This window comes from Geospiza fortis, unplaced genomic scaffold, assembly GCF_000277835.1.
Source record: "Geospiza fortis unplaced genomic scaffold, GeoFor_1.0 scaffold275, whole genome shotgun sequence".
Classification (NCBI taxonomy): domain Eukaryota; kingdom Metazoa; phylum Chordata; class Aves; order Passeriformes; family Thraupidae; genus Geospiza; species Geospiza fortis.
Genome location: NW_005054341.1, coordinates 5,886,692 through 5,909,859, shown reverse-complemented (window position 1 = coordinate 5,909,859; position 23,168 = coordinate 5,886,692). Strand labels below are relative to the sequence as shown.

Genomic DNA, 23,168 nt, shown 5'->3' with positions numbered 1-23,168 from the left:
GACCCGCCCGGGGCTCCGCCGCGGTCTCACTGCCTGGCTGTTCCCAGAGCATGTGGAGCTGGTGAAGAGAACGATGGCCAGCGTGAAGCTGCCCACCCTGGGCATCCCTGCCTGGGCCAACCAGATCTCGGAGGAGCAGTGGAAGGACGTGGTGCAGCGCACGCTGCAGGCCCGGCAGAGCCTCGGCGGCCCCCGGCCTCAGTGGAACTGAGGGCTGAGCTGCGGCACAGCGGCTGCAAACCCCAGCCCTCCCTCTACCCTGGAAGCACCCACTGCCTCCGAGCCAGGTGCTGACAGGACTTGCCAGTATCAACCTCCCAGTTTGTCCCACTGACATTGTCTGATTTTCCTTCCCACTCCTTTTTCTGGGTTCTGGCTGGTGCATAAGTCAGTGTGGTAACGTTGTGTTGGCTTCCTCTAGCTCTGAGGAAGCAGATTGTTTTCCATGCCTGGATGCATATGGGGTGATGGGGCTTGGCTGGCTTTGCCCAGATTCCCTCAGGACAAACACTGGACTTGGCCCCATGCTGACAGAACCAGAGAAGTCACTCTCCAGGCTAGGGCCCCTCCTCTCAGGATAGGGTCTGTGTGTTGGAATATCACAGGTGGAGCACGATGTGTCATTCCAAGAGATTGGTTTTATTTAGTTCTGTACATACAGGGACATCTGTACAAAATCCAACACTTTCATACTATGTAATGCTCTACTGAAAATAAAGTACACCATATGTACATATGAACTGTAAGCAGCTTAATACTTGTGTCCAGGGTGTGAATGCAGTAGTTTTGCTTTTTCCCTTGGGAGGAGCAAGCCAGGTGGAGTGGAAGAGGCAGCTCCAGTTCTGTCCATTTGGCTGATGTGGGGAAAGGCATAGGCAGAAATGAGCAGCACTAATGCTAGAAACCAAGTATTGAGCTAGGGGCAGCTGTAGCATGGCAGATGCAGGTCTGCCTATGAGCAGTACATGTGGTGAGAGGGTGAGCACACTCCCCCCTGTCTCACATGGTCCCCTTCTGAGGTGTCCAGGACACTGGAATGGATAGGCAGCCAACAAAGGATGATGTGAAGGTACTAAGCCTAAGTTCCCTGACCCAAAACAAGACACAAAAAGCTATGGGAACATCAAAGCTGTACAGCACATAATCATGATGTGTTACAATCCTGCCCCTGCACATGGCACAACCCCAGCAGCATTCCTCTGGCCAGGGTCAGGGGCTGCCAGCAGAGACAGATCATCTGCAGGACAGTGCCAGCCCCTGCACACCACAAGGTTCTGTTCCCTCTGCAGGCAGAGCAGCCCACAGCGGGGAAAGGCAGCCACTGCCCAGCAGCAAGCAGGCTCAAGTGAGGGCATACCATGCTGTAGCAATCTAAAAATGAGGTCTTGGCTTACAGCACGAAGCTAAGCAGCCAGTTGGAGAGCCTGTGCTGAGACAGGAAGGAGCCTCCTGCCCAGCCCGAGCCTGGCAGCCCCCATTTCCGCTGTGCTGCTCTGGCACCACCCGGTGCATGTCCACATGCTGTGCCAGGCGTGAGGTAATCGATTGGCAGCTGATCATGAGCTCAGACTAATGTTCAAAATAAGCAATAACCTCCCTGAGGTGTTTCTGAAGTCTCCTGACTTTAGAACTGGCCCGTTGCGTGAGGCGGAGGGGAGGTGGGGCCCTGTGTGACTGGGGGATCTCACACATGCACCCGCCAGCTCCTCCCAAGAGATGGCGGGATTCCGCATTCCTGATAAGGGCTGAGCCGGGAGGAGAGAGCTACACGGGGCAGGGATGCAGGATACACAGGTCAAAACAGCCTCGCTGGGCTTGGAGGAAAGATGTGCTGCACACCAGCAGAAAGATTAGAGGGGGTGATGCTCTGACCTGGAAATGGTTTACTGGTGAGGACAAGCAGATACACCAGAACCTTCTACAACATCCCGTACTGCCGCAAAGCAGTGTCAGGCTAGCACCAACCCCGCAGGCTCCCTGCACTACTGCAAACCCACTTAAGCTCATGTGTCAAGAAAGCAGGCACAGCAGGTAAGAAGCAAGGACTCCGTCTCTATGACAAACCAGGTGGCACCTCGGCCTGGCACTAAGTCTGCACCACAAACAACACGGGTGAAAGCTGGATCACAGGAGCACCCAAGTGCTGCGCAAGCCCCTGGGCTATCAGCAAGTGTTTCTAAATGCTAAGTTAGCACGGGCCCCTGATGCACCAGGTGATAACTAACAAGGGCCTCGGGCCACAGCAGGTGCACACGTGACAGGACAGGTGAACTTTGCTCAGAGCACCCACGGAAGCGATTCAGCACTAGCGCTTAGCCATTGATAATAATGAGGAGACAAGTGAACACTCAAACTCAGCCACACCCCAGGAGGCGTAGCCATTGCTTCCACTAGCTTGCAGAAATGACTAGCAGCACAAGCTTCCTAGAAACCCTGGCCCTGAAGAGCTAAGGATGGGATACAGAGACAAAGGGAGAGCTGCAGGAGTATTTTAATTGAGCAGGTAGAGGAAGAAAGTAGAAGTCAGTGGCTGACACCTGCTACAAAGCGGGAAGTTAATTCTGGGCCCACAATTAACCCGAGACATCGGGAAGGAAATGAGTCAGCACGGACCAACACAAACAGCAGAAGGAATTCACTTTCTCACAAGAGAGCTTCTAAGGATGCTCTAAAGGGAGGACTGCAATAGTATGTAGTGCTTGCACCCAGCTTAACTGGGGGTGGCAAAGCACTGAACCCCCACTCCACTGACAGGGAAACAAAACAAGGGGCTGGTAGCAAAAGAAAGGTGGAAGTAAACATTTCCTCTGCTGTACATTAAGACCCTTCAGCTGTGGAGCTGCACCCCAAGGCAGGCTGGAGAGGCAGCAGAGCCTTCACAAGCTCTGCTTCTGCCCCAAGCTTAGCCTGGCCTCTGACCAAGGCAGGGATCAGCTGCACAGGCAGCACAGGGCAGGTGTGGAGGAGATGGGCACTTGGAGTTTGGAGCAGCACACTGAGCCACGCATGGCAGGCTCTGCCCAACACAGAGCCTTGAGCGAGGCTCTGGCTGCCTGGCAGAGTAAAATCAGGTGGCAGCTCACAGTGAAGTGAGTCCTGCCTGGACTGATAAAAGCAGAGGTCAGGCAGGCTCCCCTAACGCCTGCAGAGCCAAGGTGGGAAAGCAGGAGGACGGAGAAAAAGCAGGAGGACAGGACAGTGGTGAGATACAAGTTCTAACATAAAACCAGATCTACCCTGGAGGTATGCAGATGGAGTGGAGGACAGGCACAGCTCACCATGTTCATTCCTTACTTATACATGAGAACCAAGTGCATTTCCATGACCCCTGGAGGAAAGGGATGGGGCAGAGCTTCCTGGGCCAGCTCCTGAGCCCGTCAGAGAGCCTCCTGGCTTGAGGTGAGAAACTCTTCTGCTCTCTTGTGGGCCTCCAAGGCTTTTATAGTGTAGACGTCCTGTGGAAGCTCAGACTTCCGGCGCAGCAAAACTTTGTCCTTCTTAATGTCTTTCAGCATCTACAAACAAATGAAAGGAGTCAGGAATCAGTAGCAAACCCCTTCATGCCTTCAGCCTCTGACTCCAACTGCTCTAGGTTATGCTGGGTGGCACTGCAGCATGCTTCAGAACAGGCTGAGAGCCAAACACAGACCAAAAGGACACAAGCAAGTCCCACTGGCACTTTTTCCAGAGTGAGAAGGTTAGAAAAACTCCACTCTTCAGACTACAGGTTGATCTCTTAACGATGAAGGGTGAGAGTAGTGGCATTTACCTTCAGAACATTTGGAAAGAGCCAGTTCTGGCTATGCTGATGTCCCGGCTGGACTGGGAGCAAGTATGAAAGGACTCGAGTCCCCTACGCACCTGCACAGCCTCTGTCTCCACCGTTTTCTTCAGGAGCTGTATGTCCTCTGCAGTCGGGGTCTCCGTCTCCATACAGCACACAGAAGGCAAGGGTAGAGGTGCATAATACATGGGGTACTGCAGGCAACACAGACAGCTGGACAGTCAGCACTCCATCCAACACCACACCTTCTCCCCCAGCATGCTAACACGGCATGGCACAGCTCTTCCTTCTCTGGCCCCCGGGAAGGCAGCAGTAGGGACACAGGCAGGGAAGGGTATCCTCCTCTCCCCTGTGCTCTCTGACTCCCAGCATGCTGCATGTGCAGCTGCAGTTCACAGTGTGCTCCATAAACACATACATGCTCTCTATAGGGCAGTACTTAGAGGTCAGTGCTACAGAGGGACAGCCTGATAAAACACTGCCACACTCCCAGGACGCTGTTTTTTGGGAAGGACACACCACTCCTGCAGCAGTGTCCACAGGACTGAGATCAAATGCTAAAACCTGCTCTCATGGCCTGAGGAAGCAGGTCAAGACCCCCAGCACATTCCTGCCCCATTCATCCTAGGTCCTGTTGTCACTCACTTGGGGGTTCAGTCGAGCCAACTCCTCTATTTTCTGCCACATTTCTTCTCGTTCCTTCATCCTGAACCTTCCCCTGTACAGAGAGAGCGAGAGCAAGTATGAACTCCTGGGGAAAGCCCAGCTTTCATTCATAGGATGATAAAAGCAAGAGATAGCAGAAAAGTGCAGGCAAGGGCAAGCGCAGCTCTGTCATTCAGAAACCCCTAATTCTACCTAATTCTAAATCTACAGGTGAGATGAGGCAAGAAGAGGGGACACACTACGGCTAGCAGAGGGTAGGCAGGCATGCTCCTCGCTCACCTCAGAGCACAGGGTGGCAACACTGGGCTGCACAGGTACTTTTGGCCTGGCTTTGTGCTGCCAGGAGTAGAGCAGAGTGTCTTGTTTAATGCCAGAGTGTCTGGGGTAATGCCATGACACCAGTCTGGATTTCAAACACACACTTTCCTGGTGCTCCCCAGATGCAGAGGGACAAACTATATATTTCCAACAGAACTGGGGCTCCACTGCCCACTGTTCCATCTCTCTCTATCCATAACACACCAGAGAGCTGCCTGAACAGCCCAGGCAAAGCTCTTGAACTTGGCACAGATTTTGGCACACAGCAGGGTCACTTATAAATCACAGACAGTGAATGTTCGCTGCAGACAGAGGTGAGCATCCACCACCCCCTGTTATTCTCTTCTACATTTCAAACAGCTGCACTAAAATCTCTGCTTTATTTCTATTAACTACATGATTTTCATCCCAGCTACTAGTCTCTCTAGTGCCCTATGTATCCATGTTAAGGAAGTTCTTATACTCTGTAATGACATCACACTCTTTAGAGTCATGTAGGCTTAGAATGAGAATGAAGCTGCCAAGCAGCAGATTGCTCCACCGGAAGTCACAGGGTCACAAAAACACCTCCAGCAAACCAACCCCAAAACACCCCAAATGAATAACTATTCAGGACAAGACACCACCTGCCCCAACTTCCTCACTGGTTTTCTAGAGGATTCTGATAATCCAAACAGTTTAAAGGTGTCTGGGGAGACCAGAAAGGTGCAGTCAGCCCATTTGCACTGAGCAGCAGAGAGACAGCCTCTCCACATGTTCCTGCAGAGTCTGTCCCTCATGACCCCCCTGGCTGTGGCTGCATAGCTGGGGGGTGCAGCAGTGACAGGCCTGAGCTGGCATGTCACTTGTAGACATGTTACCTAATCAAAAATGAGGCTAAGCCATAATCAGACCTCTCAACATCTGCTTGCAGCCTAACAGTGAACATACAACTCTCTCTCTTTCCCCATTCCCTATTTACTCAGTTTGTTTGCACATGCAATCCTTCCCGCCCGTGCTGTTTTCTAGTTCACAGTACAAGGTTTTCTGAAGACTAATTCAGCACTACCCATCCTTTTACTGGACAGCACTGAGCTGTTTTGTTGAGCTTTTTCAGAACAATTCTCTATCAGTCACACACCAATACTGGGAACAGTCCCCTTCAGCAGGCCAGCAGCTAAACAGGGAGAGAAAACTCCTGATGGAAACACTAGTTAGATCTTGTAGGAAATGTACTGTCACTGTCACTTAAAATATATGTGAAAATGTTGGTGGGCTTCACAAACGCCCTAGAATGGGAAAAAAAGAAAACTTGCTTGCTCCCATTTTAGACACTAAAATACCTTAATTTCTCCATAAGCAGGTTACTCATCTGAAGGTCTGATTCATAAATCAACTTATTACTTATTATTGAGTTACTTACTCCTATTTCACGAAACAACAGAATGTACCCCAGAGTTCCACACTCCCAGCAAAGATTTAGCTCTGCTCTCCCCACCAGCAGCCCTGGCTCATCCAGGAATGAGGAGCATTGTTTTACTATTTTATTTCACTAAGTCAGCAGAAAATAGATCCAAAACAAAAATAAAAAAGTTTCCTTCTTGCTTACTGGACTGACTCAGCTCACCAAGGAAAGCCATAGAAGCACCAAAATCAGCACAAGGCAGCAGAAAAAGTGGAGTTCTTTCCTCTTTACAGCATCATGGCACAGGTACTTGCTGAGCACAGATTTTATCCCCACCATTCACTCTTTGAAACTGCAGGAATTATTCCATCTTTATCACTGGAAAATTGAAAGCATCCTGTGGCATGAAAGATGCATTATGCCCACTGCAGCAAAAAGGTTCAGAAAAGCCCTTCTAAAGCAATAGATTCTACTGACATCACTACAACATTTATGAACTGGTAAGTATTTGCAAGGCAGAACAAAGCTGAGTATTCTCTATGTGGCAATCTATTTGCTCATGACTCAGCAAACTCTGTCAACTACCTGCTTTTTCTAGGCTACCTGCTTTAGCAGGACTGAAAGGGTTTTTATCAGGGCACACCTCATCCCTACCCATAGTTACAGCTAAGGAATCCTACTTTTTGACAGAATTACTTACCACCTTTGCATTTCCCCTCTGCCTACTGCCACCTACCATCTGTTACTGTACCCCAAGGAGATTTTAGGATGAGCTCAAGTTACTCGGCAAAAAAATCTTACTCACTTCTGCTTCTCTGCCTTGTATTGCTGTGTGCAGTCATCAAAAAGCTTTTGGTTCATCTCCATGAAGAGCTTCAGTGCATTGTAGATCAGCCCATGAATTGTCCTGCAAAGGAAGGAGGAAAGGAGAACAAGTCATGGTGGGCAGGTTCTTACAGCTGAGCTGGCACCAGCAGCACAGACAGGAGGTAACAGCAGCAGCAACTCATTCTGCAGTGATGTGACAAGACTCTCACACAATCCCAGCTCTTACCAAGGCAAAATCCCTTCCACAAACACAACAGGAACTGTACAACAGGGGGAAAGAGATGGAGAAGAAAGAGAAGATCCTGGGACAGGCCTTCTGTGGTCAGACTAATGAGCACAAAAATACACATTCATGTGTTCACTTCTTGCAGTTACAAGTGGGAAGTGAAGGATGCTAGGGGCCTGTTCAAGGCTGTTTTCAAGGGGGCTTTAGTGCCTCGCACTGTTCACACCACACATACAAAATGACTGCTTTGGGCTGCCAGTATTTGGGCATGAGCTTTTCTGCTGAGCTGCCCAAAACACAGCCAGGCAGCAGCCCTGAAGAGATGGGAACCAGCACACAGAATATCACAGAAGGAAAGTCAGCTCTGTACCAGTGATTTGTGGATAGCTTGCACTGTGAGTGAACTCCCTATGGGACAAAGACTCTCCTAGGGGATGAAAACAAGTGTTGAAGCTGTCTCTGAAATACCTGACCCAGAGGCAGAAGATGAGATTCAGCAGACTAAGCTCTGTGTCTCTACCAGCTCTGCAAATGGAATATTGAAGAGAGATGCAACCCTGCTGGACTTAAGCAGGCTGTCTGACCAAACAGATGAACTACATGAAGGAAGAGAAGAATCTGAGGTACTCAACCTGCCCTGAGAAGATGGGGATGTTGCTCAAAGACAAGGAGAAATAAGAGAAAAAGACTTTCATTTGCAGAACTTCTTCTGCAATACCACTGGGAAGCAGACCAGAAAAGACAGGAACAGCAGAATCATGAATCTTGGCTGCTGCAGGGACATGGAACTGGTGAAGGGTTTCAGACAAGAACATAAAGTCCTTTTCTGAGCTCTGGATTTGTCCAGCCTCCCTAGAATTAATTTTTAGCTAATTCACTAAAGGAAGTGTTTTAAATCAAATTAATTAAACTTGAATTAACTAGGTAAGGAATGAAATTAAGAAGTCAGAAGAAAGGAAGTTGATAAGAGAACCATAAAATAGAGTAGCATCTAGGAATCAGACACAGGGGACAATATTTGACATGGACAGCTGCCCAGTTAGTTCTGCTTTCTCTGTTTTTCCTGTACTCAAGGAGTCAGGCACTGTATTAGCCAAGTTCTCTGGTCACAGAGAACATAAGGGTGGGACATTAGTTAACAAGCAGCCAGAAGTCAGATGGAAAATCTACTGCACACTTCTGAAAGACTGGCAGCATTAGGGATAGGCAGGTATCAAACTCTATGCAGACTCAATGGCCCCAAGGCTGGCAAATGCAGGTGCCTCAATCCTTGCAGAAGCAAGCCACTCTGGTCTGCTGTGGCCCTTTTCCATGCTGTGCAGAGATGGCTAGGGACAAAATCAGAGGACACTGAGAACTTATATTCACATCCTAACAGAAGCTGTAACAGTACAGGATTTACAGGGTAAAATGCAGCTGCTGCTCCCTGGATGGAATGCTGTTGGCATGCTCCAAGCCTGCTCCAAGATGGTTCTCCACAGACACAAACAGCAGCCACAGACCCTGCTGAGGGGATGGAAAGGAGGGTGGAGCAGAGTGGAAACACCACAGCCAAGTTCCCTTGGAGTCCTGGCAGGGAGGGGATCTCCATGGTGCTTTGCAGCTGATAAACTGCACAGGGCCTGCCAGCCACGGGAGACAGGAGATGTCTTGTGGCTGAGCCAGGAACTGGGGTGAAATCACCCTCCTTGGATGAGCTCAGTTCACCATAACACAATTGTACTAACACACATCCCCTTCCCAAAATCACCCTCCTTGGATGAGCTTGGTTCACCATAACACAACTGTACTAACACACATCCCCTTCCCAAAATCACCCTCCTTGGATGAGCTTGGTTCACCATAACACAAATTATTAACACACACCCCCTTTCCCAAAATCCCCCACCCCAGAGTGTGACCACCCCTCACAGGGCATGTGCTCTGTGCTTTACTGACTGCACCTCTGAGCAAAGTGAGAGAATTTTACACCAATCAGTAACAAAGGCATGTATGACTAAGAGTCACTCAAGCTCCACCTAAACATAAAGAAATAGCACAAAAGTAAGCTGAGAATAGGAGTTAGGGAAGACTCCATTGTAACTACTGGGATCAGTCAACAGGCTGAACCCATCTTCTTCCCCTGTGGGTAAGAAATGTACTCTGCACATTGGATACTTTTACTGGGAATTAGAGCTTCTCTGAATTGCTTTGAATGTTTTTGCAGTCAGATACTTTCACTAGCAGTCCCCAAATCTTAACCTGTCACAATTTTATGTTTATAAGGAATGTTACTTCATGAACTGTCAGTGTAAGTCTTTCCCAGGCACTGACAGCCACCAGCAACAGGGAACATAATCAAATAAAATGGAAGACCTGCTGAGTGGTTTCTCCTATGCTGCTGGCATACTTCCCTGAATAAGTCAGTTGAACTGATCCAGCAGGACTGTTCAATGAAGGGTCCCCCTAACAGGACACTGGCAGACTGGTTGGGCACTAGGGTTTTGCTTTTCCTGGGGTGCTGACAGAAAACTCAGAGGGTTCAGGAAATCTTTTTCCATGATACATGCTGATACCACCACTAACCCCCTGTCTTAGCAGCTGCTGCCACCAAGCACCATGCATTGTTGCATTGTTGCACTGCAGCAGCATGCCCCAAGACTGTGGGTCAAACAATCCAGCAAGTGTCAAGAGCATGGGGGAAAGACCTACTTGTTCCAGTGACTCTTGGAGTTCTTGTAGAGTGCTGGAAACATGATTGGGAGGATTTTGGCTGCATTATCGCTGATCAGGCTCATGATATATTCATTGTTCCAGTAGTACAGCGCTCGCTCTGCCACCTGCAGCGGGAGACAAAGGCATCCTTGAAGAGGCTCCTTCCAGGAACTCCTGTGGTGCACAGGGAAGCCACCACCCAGCCAAGGAGCCCACATGCTTCCCCACAGCACAGGGCTGACCTTCATCAACTTCTGTGAGGCCATTCATCCTTCCTTTGCCTTAGCCTCTGCCAGACACTTCTCATTTTCTGGGACAAACCTCATGTTCTTGAATAGACAAGTCAATATACCCATGATTCCAACACCCTTTACACAACACTTAAGGACAGTAATGTCATCTACTACAGGTCCCAATTCATATTAGCTCCAAGCCTTCTTCATTTCCTCAGACTGTCCTCTGTAAAGTTCCACTCCTCCCTGGCTTTCCCACAACAGAGTCTCTCAGAGCTTTGAAGCATGCTTCAGTCACCAGTTCCACAATTCAACCCCCTGATTTAGTAAAGGTGAAAATATGGAAAATCTTGGGCCAGCCACCCTGCTCTAACAAGACAAACAAGTCGAGCAAGTTTCCACACAGTGACAGACAATGCAGGCTAAATTCTGCATTTAGTGCTGGCTTGAGAATGGTTTAAAAACCTGGAAAAAAGAGACATCCAGACTTAGTTTTGCATTTCAGATAATGCAGAACTTGCTATATCCCCTTAATATTTCACACAAGTAAATGAAATGAAACTAATTTTGGGTCCACTTACCTAGCTTTTGGTTTTCAAGATCTGGTTAAGCTTTTTTCTGCTACATTAACACACAATCCACTCAGAGAAAACTCATTCCCACCAAGGTGCTCAGACTCACCAAGAAGTCAATTCCTAATTTTGCTCTTCAGACAAGCTGTAGACTGTTCAGCCTGACTGTATGGGACACCTTTGGGGTTAATTCTCTTAGGCTCTAAAGCGTTTGCACCTTCTCCAGGTTTCTCAGCATTGTTCTTCAGAGTTTGGCAGCAGATGAGGGCTGCTATCAAGTACAGGATGTCTCTCCTCCAGCCTTTACCCTACTTTATTCAAGCTCCTTAATTCCTTCTGGTAGCTGCCTCCACACCCAAAGGTCACATTAGTCCTTTGGTTCCCACCACCACACCAGGAATCCATGTCCAGCTGGTTTCCATCGTGCTCCCCTAGACCTTTACACAAAACTCATTTTTTACATACACGTGTGACCTAGACTGACCTTATTCTTGGCTTGTAAACACACAAATTTGTACCTCTCTATACCCAAGGACAAACTGAAGCCAGCCTGCCTCACTGTGCACTCACTCTCACTGGGAGATGGCTGAGTCATTTCTTCTTTAACACTCCACCTAAACCTGGGTCAGCCATGTGTTTGACCAGCAAGCTCTCTTCTTCCTGGGCACTCTTCATGGCAGTCTAAAACAGTGAGTGAAGAACACCTGCTAGAAGCTACTAGCAGGTCCCACCACCCTGTACATTTTAAACCTTAAGACAACCATCCACAGAGAGATATTGGCCAGCTACTACAACCAGTTTCCCTTCAGTGGAAACAAGGGAGAAACAGACTCCAGCACTTCTCCAGTATACCTCACTCTTTACTATTACCTGTCCCAGAATAAAACAAAGGACTTTCCCAGCACAGTGTCTTTGGCTGGCCTCTCTCCAACACTGCAGAGTGCTCAGTTTTACTTCAACAGGGTGACCCTGGATGGATCTCCTCTGTCCTTGCTAGACAGAACAGAAGGTGGCAGAGCACCTGTGCTCCAGCCCCAGCCTGCTGCAGTACCCAGTGCTGAACAGCACAGAGCAGCAGGAGAGGCTCAAAGGATCTGCTCTGTGTTCTCTTTGGATGAGCTCAGGCTGTGGCTGTGCTGAGGGTTCTCACTGCTTCCCACCATGTGTCACCCCAATACTCACCCTGGTCACACCTCCATGTGCCAAATACAAGCCCAAAACTGTGGTGTCACCCTCACATGCCAAGTGGATTACAAGTCAATGCTCCATCTCCTCCCTGAGCTGCAACCTACCTGGAAGTGTGGGCTGGAGACACATTTGGCCAACTGCCTGAACAAGGGCTCCATAACTTTCACAAACTCAGATGGCTCAATCACGTCCAGGATCTCCTCCAGCTCATTTAAGAACATCACCTCTTTGGGACTGTGAGTTTTTGGCCAGAACTTCAGCAAGCCCACAATCACCTGCGTGGGAAGAGTACAGAGACAGTTAGAGGCTCAAAGTCAACACCAGCTGCAAAATAAATTTTTAAGTGTCTGGTCACAACAGCAAGAGGGGAGGAAGTAACAGAATAGACTTTCTCAGTGAGTCAGGGTGGGTGATCAGTGAAGAAAAAAGACAAAAGCCCAAACTCTGCAAAGTTACACTCATGGCAGCAGCTCTCCCTAGGCTGCTATGATTTATTACAAGCACAAACCTTACAATCATTTCTTATCCCCCACCACAGCTTAACACAGAAGGGTGAAACTGGAGTGGGCAGCAGCTGGCAGACACTGCAAAGTAACCACAGAAGTTCAACTAATAAAACTGGAAATGCTATAGAGAAGGTCTCTGAAGGGTCATCATTCAAAACACTGCAGAGCTTGAATACTGGGGAGCACTGAATAAATAAAGCAATGGATGGGTTTGGGACAAGGAAAGGAAATACTGCTTCACACAGAAGTAACTGGATTATGGAACTCATTCTTGCAAGACTTTGTAGAGATTCAAAGGTGAAACAGACTCCAGAATGGAACAGACAAGTTTATGGAGTTTACACCTAATGCTTATAATTAAATATGACAATGCAGATGCAACTTCTGGCTGAGTAAAACTATTGCTTACAAGAATAGGGAAGGACTATATCTCACTAGATTTTATTTTTTTAATTTTTAATACTGCTTCCTGTCCTACCCATCTGCTTCTAGACACTACAATGGCAGGATCCAAGATGCTGCAGACCTTCACTCTGTTGGAAGAAGAGATGCTTACGCTGTGGACACCAGAGGCACACACAGCTGACCAGAGGAGCTGTCCTTTCAAACCTCTGTACTTCAGCTACCTGATCCTGAAGTTGGCGCTTGAGAGGAAGTTCAGAGCAGCAGAGGGACAGTAGTGGGCATTGCAACAACAGCATTAGAGATACCTGAGCATTATGTCTCTGCCAACTCAAGGCTTCAGAAACCAGCAGTCCATTATTCTCAATGTTTGTCATTATTCATGTCTGCCATTCAGGCCAGAGTTAGCTTCAATGACTCAGAAGTCATTTCACCTACAACTAGGGTGTCTGGAGTCTGTGTTTGCTATTACTGAGCACATCTGAGGCCTTGCTCACCTGACAGTCTTTCAGACTGTTGTTGAGGCAAGAGCTATCACGTCAAGCCCTGCTGAGCAAGCTTCTGGGGGGCCATTTGAGGCAAGTGTGGACCCAGGGAGTAATCTGGCCTCTTTCCAGCACTGCTGGTAACATATCCCTGTGCATTCAGACTCTTACTGATGCACAAGCCCTGTAATTCTTCCAGACTTCAGTAACACCAGGCATCTTGGGGGTCTATTCAAAACCTTCACAAGCAAAGGGCTTCAACAGAACCCAAGTTGTGGCAGTATGGTCTTGGTATGGCAGGTTGAAACACAACACAACATGCACTGAAGGTAGTGAAATTGGGTCATTCCACTGCTTTCCACCTGGGTCTGTAATCCAGGGGCCACTAAACAGTTATCCGGAAAAAAGTCATGAGCTACAGAGCTTTACTGTCTGAATAAGCTGCAAAGTGAAATATCGACAGATTTCTATTTCTCTCTTCTCCCTCAACCTTTGAGGTGCTTTGGCAGGAGGCTGTAGGACTGGATGTCAGCCACAGGAAGTACTCAGCATGATCAGGAAGCTACTTTAAGTGGTTTGTTTCAGAGCAGGCTTCTGGGAACATAGGAAATGGAGGAGCCAGGTTTAAAGGAAAAGCTAGGAGGTGTGCTTCAGCACTGCTGGTGTCAGAGCTGTGGAGCCAGAAAGCTGACAACAGCTGACCAGCTTCTACCCAGCACAGGCAGGCCACCATGAGCACACACATTTGAGCCAGAGAACAGAACGACCTCAGCCAGCATTACTCATTAAAACACTCACACTTTTGGTGCTCCCTGCTACAGTGACAGAAGTGTGTGTTCTCTGCCCATCTGCTGTTTTGAGCCTGTGAAGCTCAGCTCTGTAGAAGACATTTCCTGGCCTGCAGTGGGTGGAGAAACACTTGTCTCCTTCTTGCACCCTCTGCCAAGCTGGCATTTAGCCTGGTTAACACTGCAGGTTTGTGCAGACAGTAACTGGAATATCTGAGGTCACCACTTACACTGCTCACATTTTAGAACCTGCTGTTTCCCAGCTCCATATCCTGAAGGTAAATGTGTCTACAATGTCACTTACCTCTACCAAAGTAGCAAACTGATGCTAAAGCTGGAAGGAGAATACTTTCATGAAGGAACAGTGGCATGCCTAAGTAGATGTTGTGTCCCAGGTTCCTAATCTCATCCCCACAATTCTGCAGCCAACCCCAGCAGTCTGGAGGAACTCTTACTATTTTAGGGCCCCCACAAGCTCTGGTTCCATCAGATGGTCATGTATTTTGTCTCTGCAGTATCCCTCATTAGCCAGAAGCTCTGCCCTGAAAGAACAGCTTGGTATCCTGTTCCTTCTGCTACACCAAGATGTGAAGCACAGAGGAAGATTACAGCCCACCTTCCTGAAGCTTTCAGGAGAGAATGCTAAAGGCTTGCACATGAGCAGTACAGCCCCTTCTACCCCCAGGGAGCCAGGCAAACCCAGAAAACAATACCAGTGACTCCCAGTCTCTTTACAGCAAGGGTGAAAAAGGGCTGCTCTAAGGAAGCTGTGAAGCTTTTTGGGACTTGACTGTCACACAGAAGTGAAGCAAGATTACTCACTGGCTCTGTCAAGCTGCTGTCTTTCTCCAAGAACTGTACAACACAGTATGCCAGCTGCAGGAAAAAAACATGGCAAGATTAGAGCTTCCTCAAGGGTACCCAAGTGCTACCACCTCCTAGCCTGGAAGTAACACCATGCCCATTATGTTGCAGCTCTAAACAAATCCAGTTTACTGATGGCAAGTGAAGACTTTAAGACCAAGCAGGCAGGGCCTGAGCTCAGGACATTTGTGCAATTTAAAGGACAAAACTTCAGTCACCCAGAGCAGTCCCCAGCCAATACATTCAGATGCACACAATGGGGAAGAACAAACCTGACTGACACAAAGCCCTGCCCCACAGAAACAGGGCTGAGAGAACAGACATCTCTACTTAGTACCCGTATTTTTTCACTTCCTATCCCAAGTTCTCATCTTCTCTATTCTTCTGTTATGTACTCAAAATTGGAAGAAATTAATCTCTAAACCAATCTAGCAGACTAGCAAGACAACTTCTCCACATATCTCAGTGGTGACTAATAGTTCATACACCACATGCACAGGCTGATGACTGCAGCTAGGAAATTTACCTCTCTGGTTTCAGCAGGCCCCCAGTATTTCACAAGCTTCCAGCACAGAAAGACAAAGCAAGCCACAGCATTAAGACACTGGGAAATGTCAGGAGACTCTCCTATAATCCAGTGGCACAGGCTCAGACAGCACAAGAATGGAATAACCACTATAGTATGGGACTAGTGCAGAGGCCAGAACATCTCACAGCAAGAACTTGTACAGTGTGGCCTGGTGGATAGCTATAAACAATTATCTTATAAACTAATATAAATATAGAGAGCTTTTAACTGCTATAAGCTCTTGCAAAATCCCAATCTGCCCTTGAACTTGAAGCACTTCTCACCTGTGGATGGTACACACTGAGAGACTTCACTTTGTGCAGTGGTAACAAGACTCTGATGAGGAACATCTTGTGCTCTTCCTTCAGAGGCAAAGCAAACCCATTGATTATGCTGAGAAGAAACAAGAGTCTTGTTAAAATTTTGACCCAGCAGAAATACAGTGCCTCTCACCTCACAAGACACCCTAGCTCTCACCAGCCCCTTGAGGAAGCACCCCCCAAAAGCGTGGTCACTGCACCCCAGCCTGCACACTGAGCTCAGTGAGAGTGTTCTTGGCAGGCACCACAGGGAAATGCCTCTGATGGAGCCTGGACTCTGCTCTGTCCCTGCCAGGCTCAGCCCCACACACACTTAGGCAGAACCTCTGGGGAAGGCCAGCACTGAAGCAGCTCAGTGCTTGAGCCTTGTGCATTACACAACAGGAGGATGGCAGCACAAGAGGGCCACAAACAGAAGGGAAGCTGAAACCCAGGAGAAGGCTGCCCATTGCTAGGGCTTCTCAGAGCTGTGAGGAGCTCTGCTCTTTCACTGCCTGCTGAGGCAAGACAGCAAGTGTGACTGGACTCAATAAAGAACAGGAGACAGATCTGGGGAGGAGAAGGCTACCACTGTATTTATCAGCACACTGGGGAGTACTTTATGCTCTGTCAGACAGATTCTCTGGAAGAGGTGCCTCCTGCAAGGACTGCTGAAGGAAGGCACTGCCTTTTCACACAGCACACTGGGCTGGGAGGCTACTCTCACTATGGGCCCTCTGGGACTCCCAAAAGTGGCCTTACCTTCCCAGGATCTCCAGTAGCTCTGCAATCCCATTGTGGTGTTCTGTTTCATAGATGAACCTAAAGAGAAGGATGAGAAGTCATTGCCAAATGCTGGATACAGTTTGATAAGCAAGAGGAAGGAAAAATGCTGGAGACAGAGAGTCTACATGGTAGTAAGAAAGACCTCACCTGTAAAATATATTATTGATCTGCCTCCTCACATATGCTCTCAGACCCAGGAACTTCCCATAGATCCTGTGCAGAATAGTTTTTAGGAAGTCTCGTTCTCTGGGGTCTTCACTGTCAAACAGATCCAGCAGCTGTGGGGAGAGAAACTCAGTCAGTGCCTGCACACTGCCTGTCTGGGCAAAGCTACCAGCAACACTGGGCACTGCTCCTGTTTGGCAAAAACAGCTCTTTCAGCTGAGTGATGCCTTCAGCACCCTGAGCACAGTGGTCATTTCCCTGACACATGTGACCTCCTAGTCACAAGCTGGAACTTTCTTTCACCTTCAGAAGCACAGTGATGGCCTGCACATTCTACAAAGCTGCACATCCCCAGATTTCCCCTGCAAGACCCCCATGCCTCTTTTCATCTGTACAATGAGTTATGAGTTCCAGTGACTACAGCTCACACAGAGTCTTGCCCCGCACAGAAAATTCTGTCTGCTCATTCAGGACTAATAAAGAAAAGTCACATCATCAAGCACCAAAATCTGCTGCAGGTCCTCCACAAAGGTGGTGCACAGTGGCAGAGGCAACAACTACTTACAGATAGCACAAACTTCTGATCAATGTATTTCTTGGCTACATTTGGTTGAAAGTCAGGTGACTCCAGGAACCTGAGGAAGAACTCGTACACCAGCTGTTGGGGGAAAAGGAGAGATTACTTAGAAATCTCCCTGTCCTCTCACCAGTGTTCACTTCAGATTTTATGTTTTCCTTCTCCTTAAGGATTCAGGGAAAGGCTGGGAAGCCCAAACAGGAGCATAAAAGCCAGTGTTTCCTTACCTAGTGGAATCAACTCAGCTGCCCTTGCTTTAATGGGCAGGGGTCTCTGGTGGCACATAACTCCCGAATTCTGCCTGAGATCCCATCACCTCAGGTCCCCCAAAGATAACACCCACCTACTCAGATTAACACATTAGGCCTGGGAAACTCTTCTCCCATCTTGAGCACACATCCCTACAGAGATCAGAAATCCCCAGAGATGGCAAAGGCTCAGACTCACTTGGTTGCCCTTGAGACATGCCAAGGAATAACAGAAAAGCAGAGAAATGAAACAGACCCCAGAAAAACATGCAGTGTCCTCTGCCTCCTGGGTACTGACTCAAGGTTGGCTTGGCCTCACTAAGCCAGGAGAGCTGCATGCTGTGTCCCACTTGGAAAACAAAGGGCAGCTTGCTTTAAGAAGGCTGTCAGTGCTGAAACATCAAATTCTGGTCCTGCTGTTCTCTGAGAGGACTGAGTCCACTCTCATTTCTCCTAGTGGTCCTGAGGGGCCACTAGGCCAAACAAGATCAATGCATTTGAAAGGTCTGACTTTGGAATTGAAAGGATGATAGGACCATGCATCTACAGGTAGGGCCTGGCTGCCAAGGACAGCAGTAAAGAAAAAACTGAGGTGCTGACCACAAAGTTCAGCATTCAGTTGCCAGAAATCCATGCTGGCTGCTGCTGACTCAATTCTGAGAAACAAAAGCTGCCTAGCATTCACAGCACTCTGGTACTGAGGACATGCTATTTCTATCAATGCTCACATCCCTATGTCAACTGCAGCAGTGAGAAGTGATTAACCACTGCTGCAGAATGACACCTTATTTCTTCTCTGTATTTTCTGCTTCATTCTGCAGTACCTGCCTCTTTTTCTGCCTTTGTCTGCTTGACAACACATCCCTGTGTCAGTGCCTCGAGCTTTCCTCCTGACTTCCACTGCTGAGCTCTGCTAAACTACACTCACTTGGCACTTTCCTAACCCTTTTTATCTAGTCTGTCTAAAGCCATCTGCAGGTGAATGTTGCACAGAGGCATCACCCAGTTCCCAGGACACCCTTGCTTCCTGCACTACCTAAGAGCCACCTCTGACCCCTGGGTGGCAGGCCTGGTCTTTCCTCAGCAACCCTTGCAGGCTGGTGAAGCAGCAGCGGCAGGGCTGGCAGCCTCTACATGGACTCTTAACTTCTTGGAGATAAATTCACCAGATTTATATCCCCCACTGCTCCTCACCTGAAGGTGTGGCCAGGCAGCCTCTAATGTAGGCTCATCTTCTTCAGGGTCAAATTCTGCTCCTGTGGGATTGGACGATGGTGGGAGTGTCCGGAAGAGGTTCACTGAAAACTGAGGTGAGTGAGAAAGTTGCATGAATGACATTCTGACACCTCATGATGGTCCTCCATAGAGCAAATGTTTCACTGCAGTGTGGTTTGTCACAGCTGATCCCTTCCTGCAGGCTGCAGGGCTACACTCTGCACAAGACCTCCCCAAGTGCAGTCTGTGCCAGAGACAAGAGCTGCCACCTCTCCCCAGAGCAGGCACTGTCACTACCAGCACCCCCACACACACTTCTCTTTCTGGAGGTGGGGAGATAAGGAATGGGTAGGACTGGGGTCACACTCCTCTCTGACAAATCCCCAGCCCCTCCTCCTCCCACACTTCCCTGTTTCTTTGGCACACAAGCCACACAAACACTGGCTCCGTGCCCTACCATGATGACAGCTTCAGGGTAGATGGCCTCGGTGACAACATCCCGGTTGTGTGTGATGTACTCCACCATCTCATTGAGACCTGCTCGCTTCACCTCCTTGAACTTCAGGTCACTGAGGGGGTCAGAGATGAAGTCAAAAAGAACGCAGCACTGCCGCAGCTTCTGGATGAAAAGCTCTTCTCGTTCGTGGGGAGGAGCATCTGTCAGAGAAAGCAGGGACATCTGTCCTTGGAGACAGGCACCTCACCTTCCTGCTTTCCCCAGGTAGCACCGTGGTTTGCTCCCTGTGGTTTCCCCCTCCCCATCACATTGCCCTTGAACTGTTGGAGGGGAAGTGGGAGAGGCAGTGTTATCCCTGCTATGGACATGGGACACTGGAGGCAGAGAGGTTGCCAGGCCTCTGAAGCAGCTCCCCCATGAGGGGATTTCAAATGTGAGAGCAGTTTCTAACCTGATAAGCATTGATCTCTTCTGTGTACAGAGTACACTGAAAAAGGAGCTCAACCAGCTCCCACCACAGAGCAGCGGCAGCCATGTCCTGCACCCCAGAGACACAAAGGGAGCTGGGCAGCACATGCTGTAGCCTAACCCTCCTGCCAGAGAACAGGGCCAGGGTGGCAAGAGCTGTACATTAACAGATTCTCTTTTTGATACAACTGGAAACTACACACTGCCTCGGCCTTCCCCAAAGGCTTGTCTGTGTCTGTGAGCAGCACCAAGAAATGGCTCTGCCTCAATGACTGCTGAAAATGTTTTCTCCTTGTCCATACTCATGTTTAATTGCAACATAATGTACACTAAGTGCTAATACCAAGCTGCCCTAACGTGGACAGGTTCAATTGCACTATCATAATTTGCAATGGAAACACAATGAGGAGGTAGCTTGGTCCTTCCCCAGGAATGGGTGGATGTAGGAACCAAGCACAGCCTGCACCAAGGTCTCTGCACTTTACCACCTTCCTGCACAACCTGCTGAAGAATCTGAGGCAATCCTCAGTACACAGAAGCAGGTTTAAATACCTCAGCTGGGAAGGTAAGTATGAAGTTTGCATTGAGAATATTCTGATTATTTTAGACCATCCATCAATTCTCTACGTGCTAACAAGCCAAGCACCTTTCCCAGAACCATCCTTGCTGCACTGCCCATGTAACTAGCTGGAGAAACTGCAGCTTGCCATGCAGGTCACTTCCACCCCATTGCCTCTTTACCTTTGAGGGCTGGGAGTTTTTGCAGCTCCCGGTTTTTGCTCAGATTGAAACGGGAAGAGCTGTGCCGGCGCTCCTTCTTCACAATCTGGGGTCCCCCTGAGTACTTGATTTTGTTCAGCTGGGTTGGGGGGGGAGCGCTATTGCTGGGCCGCTTGTTTGAGGTTGGCTGCTGCTGTGGCTGCTGCTGTGCCTGCTGAGGCTGCTGCTGAGGCTGCTGGGCCTGGTGAGGGAGAAAAAAACAACTCAGAAGTTTTTACCTACAAGCCTCATAAGCAGATGCCCATCACCATTCATTCTTCTTGGAATGAAGAAACCAGGCAGGTTTTTCACTGTTGCACTTGCAGTTGAGTGCATCTCACCAGCTCTAGAGCTGCTGGTTGCCTTTGCAGCATACCTGCAAAGTAAACATCAGTTTTACTCATGTCTGCAAGGTACCACAAAGACAGTGGAGTCTCTTGGCACAGCCAGTGCTATGGATGTGGAAAGCAGCAAAGCCAAAGTCACATCTTGTGACAAATTACATGGAGTAGAAATAAGAACTTTCTGTGCTCCAAGCAGAAATCTCAGCGTGCTGCTGTCCCTGCAGCACTCTGTACAACACACAACAAGCATGTTTAGAAAACCAGCAATTTGCTTCCTTGTCTCTGTGCAGGGAACCACTTGTGAAAAAGCAAAGCATGTAGTACAGAGCGGACATAAAGGCCTTGGAAAGGCAATAGTGAAGACCACGACAACCATTGCTGCATTCATGGTCCAGGAGCACCTATAAACAACATGGATCATACACACAAACATACAGAACCTTAGATCCCAGGCTGTGGGCTCTCCCAGCCCATCCTGGCTGCTCTCTCCCATCTCTGCCTCACTGCTGTCTGGACTTCTGTAGATGGACTTTTCCCACATCACTCCTTTCAGCCACACAAACTCTCTGCCTGCATTCTCCTCTCCCACTGCACTAACAGAGGCACTTTCTCATGTTTAGCATGTGACCAGAAACTCAAGCCAGTGTTTGCTCAGCTCAGTTCTCTTCTGACCTTGCTGAAGCTCTCTTGGTTCAAGTCCCACTTGGACCATAATGACTCAATAACTGACCCCTTAATTTCACACTGAACCAACCTGTGGAAAACTCAGACAAAAGTGGGCAACATCCTGCCAGGAAGCAGAGGGATTAGCTGGAACCAGCACCCAGCCTACCCTGGCTGTGCTGCATGAGCCACCTCCTTCCTGCTGCTACATGAAGCCAAGGATCTGCAGCATGAACCTGTTTAGGATATAGCAAGAATAGCACAATGGATGGGGAGCAGAGGTGAGTGAAATTCCTGGACATCACCTCCTTCTTTCCCCATAATTCTCAGCTGCCACACAGAGCACAGCGGTAGGAATGCAGACCTCACCAGAACAGTGACCAGCAGTGTTTTAAGGGAGTGCAGGAGCTCAGCAGAGCTTGCCACCCTCCAGATGGCCAGTCTCTTCCTGGCTGAGCTGCAGCTGCTCTGCACAGTTCTTTCCCTGGTTTCCAAAGAGGTGCAGCACAGCACTGCAGTGCAAGAGCAAGAGTTACTGTACCTGCAGCATGTGGGAAGGCAGCAAGGTAGGAACAGGGAAAGCTATCTACAAGGAGATGCTGCTCTACAGATAGGGATTCTGGTCTGGCTCTGTTTGAAGGAAATCTTGAGTGGTTCTGTTTCAAGCCCAGCTCCAAGCCAAGGTGGGGGAAGACAACAAGATCTGAACTTTCTACAGTTTACATTTGTTTCAATTCCCTTCACAGAGCAGCACTGTCCCATGATGAGAGGAGGGAGCCAGATGAGCTTGTGATAAAAACTGCAGTGTCTGCCAAACAAAGCAGGCCCAGACTACAAACTGGAGGCAACTTATCCTAAAGAGTAATCTCTGCTCAGTTAAGCCAGGACAAAGCCTTGCTGGCCAGCCTCCAAGACTGAAAAGTTCATTCCTCACCCTGAATATCTGGGTATCAGGGCAGTGCGAGCCACTCAAAATATTGTCCAGATGCCTTTGGGAATCCTCACCTCTGTATCACCCTCCTTACACAGGGAAGAAGGGAAAAAATCTGAATGCTGAGCCACCATAGAGTAAAGATGGTAGAGAGAGAAGCAGAAGATGCACTGGTGGCCTCCCAGGTAACACTGAAGGAAGCAGGACACGTGGGCCCTCCTAGCTGATAGGATATGCCTGTGTATTCCTCATCCACCCAAAAACCACCACAGGCAAATGCTCAGAGCATGGTGTGTTTACTGCATGTGAACAGGCTGCATCAGGGGGCTGGAAAAGCCCACCAGTCTTCAACAGTCCACAGTCTTCAACATCTTGCACAAAGAGAGACAAAACAAAATTTCAGGTTTAGCTGCCAGCTATTTAAGAAACAGCCATGCACATGCAGAAGTCCCACAGCTGAGATTGCTAGGGAAAACCTGATGGCTGGAGAGGTCAGATACACTCATATGCTGCAGGGCTTATGATGGGCTGCTTGTACAGGCACTTTCTGGGATCAAGTTGAATCCCTGCTTTCAAGAGGTGCTTCCAGTGGCAGGCCTGCTGTCCTGCTGCCTTCAACACCTCCTACCTTGGCCACATGAATCAGTAGAGGCTTATTTTAAGTTTCCTAACACTTTCTTCCCTGAAGTTTCCATCCCTGAAAACACAGCAGACTACTGAACCTGAAAGCTTTTCTCTTCATGTACAGAC

The 23,168-nt window shown here is 48.7% G+C and overlaps 1 protein-coding gene across 1 annotated transcript in view; it reads right to left on the bottom strand.

Moving 5' to 3' along the window:
• Positions 1-618: 618 nt before the first annotated feature.
• Positions 619-23,168, bottom strand: part of PPP2R5D (protein phosphatase 2 regulatory subunit B'delta) — a 26,632-nt gene continuing 4,082 nt past the window's right edge. Inside the window, exons 2-15 of the mRNA XM_005422611.3 lie at positions 20,463-20,682; positions 19,254-19,453; positions 18,776-18,886; positions 17,322-17,414; positions 16,739-16,869; positions 16,568-16,627; positions 15,791-15,899; positions 14,897-14,950; positions 11,998-12,168; positions 9,898-10,025; positions 6,958-7,059; positions 4,430-4,502; positions 3,862-3,978; positions 619-3,515 (exon numbers count right to left, since the gene is read on the bottom strand). Of these exons, the coding sequence (XP_005422668.2) occupies positions 3,378-3,515; positions 3,862-3,978; positions 4,430-4,502; positions 6,958-7,059; positions 9,898-10,025; positions 11,998-12,168; positions 14,897-14,950; positions 15,791-15,899; positions 16,568-16,627; positions 16,739-16,869; positions 17,322-17,414; positions 18,776-18,886; positions 19,254-19,322 (1,356 nt within the window). The 5' untranslated portion in view covers positions 19,323-19,453; positions 20,463-20,682 and the 3' untranslated portion in view covers positions 619-3,377. The remainder of the gene's footprint in view (positions 3,516-3,861; positions 3,979-4,429; positions 4,503-6,957; positions 7,060-9,897; positions 10,026-11,997; positions 12,169-14,896; positions 14,951-15,790; positions 15,900-16,567; positions 16,628-16,738; positions 16,870-17,321; positions 17,415-18,775; positions 18,887-19,253; positions 19,454-20,462; positions 20,683-23,168) is intronic.